At 36.8% G+C, this 5000-nt stretch overlaps 1 protein-coding gene across 1 annotated transcript in view; it reads right to left on the bottom strand.

The window, feature by feature from the left end:
- Nucleotides 1–494: 494 nt before the first annotated feature.
- LOC119595864 (protein Abitram-like) overlaps nt 495–5000 on the bottom strand; it is a 4886-nt gene continuing 380 nt past the window's right edge. The window contains exons 2-6 of the mRNA XM_037945065.1: nt 3130–3253; nt 2020–2091; nt 1334–1889; nt 894–1058; nt 495–776 (exon numbers count right to left, since the gene is read on the bottom strand). Coding sequence (XP_037800993.1) covers nt 627–776; nt 894–1058; nt 1334–1702 — 684 coding nt within the window. The 5' untranslated portion in view covers nt 1703–1889; nt 2020–2091; nt 3130–3253 and the 3' untranslated portion in view covers nt 495–626. The remainder of the gene's footprint in view (nt 777–893; nt 1059–1333; nt 1890–2019; nt 2092–3129; nt 3254–5000) is intronic.

Genomic DNA, 5000 nt, shown 5'->3' with positions numbered 1-5000 from the left:
CTATTCATGACTGACACAAAGCCAGCCTTTCATCCTTTCAGCACAGCTCTCACACCTTAGGAAGTGGACAGAAGGAAATGAAGAAGAGAAAGAAAAGGAAAGGTGAGAAGAAAAGACCATGCAAAATTAATCAAGGCAAGGGCTGAGGTCCAAGTCTCCTTCTCCTAATCCCCCATGACAATACTTTCTTCCTTATAACTTGATTTTAGAACTGCACTGCATCACAGACTATCTAAAACTTTCAACAGCACTCAACACAGCAAAAGGTTACTTTATGATATAGAAAGACTAGTTTCTGCAATAAAGACATTTTCTTTTTTTCAATGACATTTATCAAAACATTGGTATAAATAAAAATTCAAAGCTGATCTTATCTTCAAGACTATTGTATTCTGATTATCATCCTATGGATTACAATGAAATAATGATGACTGGGCTGTGGTAAATTCATATGAGGCAACTGGAGTCTGCCTGTTGGATATATATAAACCAAATTACTACCTCTTCTTTTATTTACATGGCCAAAACATTGAAGAACATTTATGTAAAATCAGAAGTAAAAACATCAGCCTATACCAGAATATACAATAACAATGAATATCTACACATGGAATGAGCAATGGCATTCAGAGAAGAGCTTCATATTCTTCCTTAGAAAAAAGTTTACTTCTTGCAAAAACTCCATTTCGCAGTGGAGGTAAAACAATCGCTAAGTAACCTTCTGCATTGGGCTTCTGCATCAGCAATTGGGGAGTTGAAATGAGGCGTTCATTAACCTGTAAATCACATCAAAGAATTAATAATCATATCAACAACACCATTACATCTTTCACATCCTACTGCTACATTTATAAGGTATTGTAAACAAAAGTAATCCTCGAAATTATTCTTACCTCAACCAGTTTACCATTTACCCCTGCTAGGACAGTGTACTGAGAACTATCAGAGCATGTGATAATGCATAGTGGTGACCTCAGACCCATTTGTTGGGCACCTCGTTTACCCTTTCCTGACACCTGGTTGTTTAAGCGATTGAATTTGCCCACATCAAAATTAATCTGAAATATTTCAAAAGATAATTACAAGGAAACATAAACAGAAATAATAATTACAACAGAGTCTAACTAGTAAGCACTTGAATATTTATTTGACTTTCACCTAGGTATCAACTTATTATACTTTCATTTCTTTACCTATACACTGAAATTGCTTTCAAACACCTCTAGATACTCCTACTAAAGATCTAATATCAACATTCAAGAAATTGAAACCTAAAATATAAAATCATAAAATACATATTCAATGAACAAGCAATAAAATTCCAGCTACTAACGTCTGTAATCTCCTTCTTCTCTGCTAAGACAGGGTGCCGGTGAGAAAGAGTTAGTAGACACAACTTGTTGGTATGAACCATGACACATGTATGTCCAGTTTTATCTGGTGATGGTAAACTTTCTTTTTCTTCCTCAAAAGTATCAGAATTCTCTTTATCTGCTGGAGTAGCTTCTTCCATGGTGTCTTGTGAATTAATATTTTCTGTACAGTTTTTCCCATTTTCAGACTTTTCATACCCACTGGCTGAGTTTGACTTGCTCAAGTCATCTGGTATAAAATAGTAGTTGGTGAAATACCTCTCACTCACACTTGGATAGTTGTGGTCTAAGACCACAGACTCTTCTATGGGTACCTCTCCAAACACCATGGTGAGAAGTCTTTGGTTGCCTTAAAAGTTGCTATAAAAATAATATCTAAAAAAAATTATCAGCCTGTTGTGATTGTGGTATCTATTAATTTTCTTTGTCCCATGTGTGTCCTTCCTGGATTTTGTCAAGAATCTTTTTCCTGTGCTCTTCACCTGCAAGTCTGTTTCTTGTCCTTCTTTCAATACGCTGTAAATAGGTAAGTTCACCTGGGATTAGTTTTATGTCAGGCATTACGAAAAAATAGCATTATAATGTTTTGTTATTATAATGTTTTGTTATCTTTAATCATAACATAAGCAATTGAACTCCATCTCACCTCTGCTTTTAAACACTTCCATACAGCTCTATCAAAGTCATTGCATACTCCCATGAACTTCATGAATCTGTTCTGGAAAACAAAACATAATAAATGGAGGAAGTAGAGGAGAGAGAAGAGGAAGAAGAGGAAGAAGAGGAGGAGGAGGAGGAGTAGAAGGAGGAGGAGGAGGAGAGAAGAGGAGGAGGAGGAGGAGGAGGAGGAGGAGGAGGAGGAGGAGGAGGAGGAGGAGGAGAGGAGGAGAGGAGGAGGAGGAGGAGGAGGAGGAGGAGGAGAAAGGAAGGAGGGAGGATGGGAAGTAAGGAGGGGGAAGCAGAAGAAGGAGAGGGAGGAGGAAGATGGAAGAGGGAGGATGGGAGGAGGAGGAGGAGAAGGGGGAGGAAGAGGAGGAGAGGAGGAAGGAGGGAAGGAGGAGGAAGGAGGGAGGAGGAGGAAGGAGGGAAGGAGGAGAGAGGAAGAGGAGAAGAGGAGGAGAAGAAGGATAGATAGAGAGAGTGAAGGAGAGGTAGAGGAAGAGGAAAGGAAGTATAGGAGGAGGGGAGAGGAGAGGAAAAGGAGGAGGAGGGAGGGGAAGGAAAGAGGAGTAGGAGGAGAAGGAAAGCAGACATTACAAAAATCCCTTTTACAATAGAAAAATATATATAACTATCAATCTTCATCACAATATTTGAGTCAAAATAACTTCAATCAGTTAAAAGTAAATTACTAGCATACCTCATCTCACCTATTTACCCTTTTTCTTGAAGTTTCCAAAAGAAAAGATTTTGTTCTTATTTGTTGCTAATTTATTATGATTGTGATTATCGTTATGATAATGATAGTGATAGTGATTGTGATGTGATGATGACAGTATTAGAAATAAATCCTTTTTCTCCATAATTTTTCAAGGAATGGGATAAAGAGTGAGGTAAGTAAGTAAGGTAAAACTAGCAATTAACTTCTTGGTAACTAAGTGCTTATGAAGTCATCTATATGTAACAAACTTTCATTGGACAGTGCATCATGTAGTTGATGCATATACCAGCATCAGTGGACTGAATACTACAAAAATATATTGCTTAAACTCTTTGGTTCTAATAGTTAGTATTACTGCTAATTCTTATGACTTACCTCCTTATGACAATCATGGAGCTGCGTTATCAACTTGTTGCATTCTTCACTGTGGAGATGCGGTGAGAGATCAGGGTGCATTCTGGGCTCAGATGTCTCTATTTGAACTACAACCCAATCTATTCTGGAAGAGGAGTAAGAAATGTAGATTCTGATAATTACAAATACACCTTTCCATATACCTCCTCCTGTATGAAAGGAAGATTTGCATTGTTAAAAAAAAAAAAAAAAAAAAGAGGGGGGGGGAGTAACAGGCTTAATTAAGTGCTATATTTTTTACATCCAAATGTCACCAAATTCTTTGCTTTTAAATTTCATAATTCCTTCTTATCTTCAAGAATTCATCTATGTAGCCATACCTTTATGGAGAGTACATCTTTACCTTAAATTCAATTTTAAGAATAAAAAATTTAATTCCAAGCTATAACTACATTTCTTATACAAAAGTATGTCTATAAGTATGGATGGATAGATGGATGGTACATGTGTGTGAAAGTTTGAGGGTGTGTAAATAAACATGAGTACTTGTCTTAGGATTGCTGTGATTTGGTCTGCAAAAAGGAACTCCTTTCTCACCAAAATTTTTAGCTATACAATATTTTTATGCTATATATCAATGCAATTTTACAAAGTTACAAACAATGACAGTTACATAGATGTAATTGCTGAAGTGTAAACTTTAAAATACTGATAATCATTTAGGAATAAATTGGTCCATAGTTCTGGGAAAGCTTGGGCATGACATCATGAAACACAAATAGGTTTACATGTAAAATCCTTCTCAAGTTATAGAAATATTTTATATCTGGTTATTTGATAGAAGTAATGAGAGATGTTTCAATGAGTATCATGTATAGATGACATCTGCGCATTCTCTAACAAGTGGTTTGCTAACGCTGAGTCACACTGGGTTAGATTGGGGGGGTGGGGGGAACGTTGAAGGCTAATTTCTTAGGTTCTTCTTAGTGATCATGTTAAGGGTATACAATGAACCCAAGTGGGCAAATAACATGTCAGATTTTCCTCTCTCTCTCTAAAATTATGCAATCAAGTAAATAACATAGAGATATATCAGAGGCTTGAGAGAGAAGTTACAGGAGTTAAAGGTCTGCAAACCACAGGCCAAAACAACTTCGGCAGTCTAGGAGAGGGCAAATGGTAGTTTATGGTTCTTTTCCATAGCACTGAAGGCATGGAGGACACTGGTACAGGCGGGACTTAAGATAGCAGATTAGATTACAGAGCAAAGCAGGTTGTAAGTAGATTTGGATAAAACTCAGCCGATGTAATCATGAAAAAATAGTCTTGATTTCATTGCAAATTTTGTGCAAACATTAGCCTAACAATTCTGTGTAATTTAACAGTAAAGTTCTGGTTGGTCTAGGGCGTGGACAACCGAAAATTGGGGACACACTAAATCCCTGACACTAACCGCTGACCAGGCTTGGATTAGTTTAGGTTACATCTTCTCTTTTGTCAAACTTAACCAAATATTCAAAGGTTTCTATGTATCAGTGGAATCTATAGGACCTAACGAACAATTTGCAGGCAAAAATATTTGCAAATATGGTAATTTTTGCACAAAAATACGCTTGGGGATCTTTAGTGAATAAACATCCAAAAACTATAAATTGGTCCTTTGGAAGTGGTCGGTGACAGACAGTCAGTTGGTCATTCGAGAAAACACAGACTGCATATATTTGTACGAAAATCACCACCTCTGTGAATGGTTTCACCTGCGAATTGTTTATTAGGTCCTATAGATTCCACTAATGCATAAAAACCTTTGAATACTAGGTTAAGTTTGACTAAAGAGAAGACTTTTACAGTACCCCAAAAAACTTTCCCAAATTTTGTTATTATGTATCCTC

This window comes from Penaeus monodon, chromosome 36 (assembly GCF_015228065.2).
Source record: "Penaeus monodon isolate SGIC_2016 chromosome 36, NSTDA_Pmon_1, whole genome shotgun sequence".
Taxonomy (NCBI): Eukaryota; Metazoa; Arthropoda; class Malacostraca; order Decapoda; family Penaeidae; genus Penaeus; species Penaeus monodon.
Note: the sequence above shows the minus strand (reverse complement) of the source record. Positions and strands in the feature narration are given on the sequence as shown.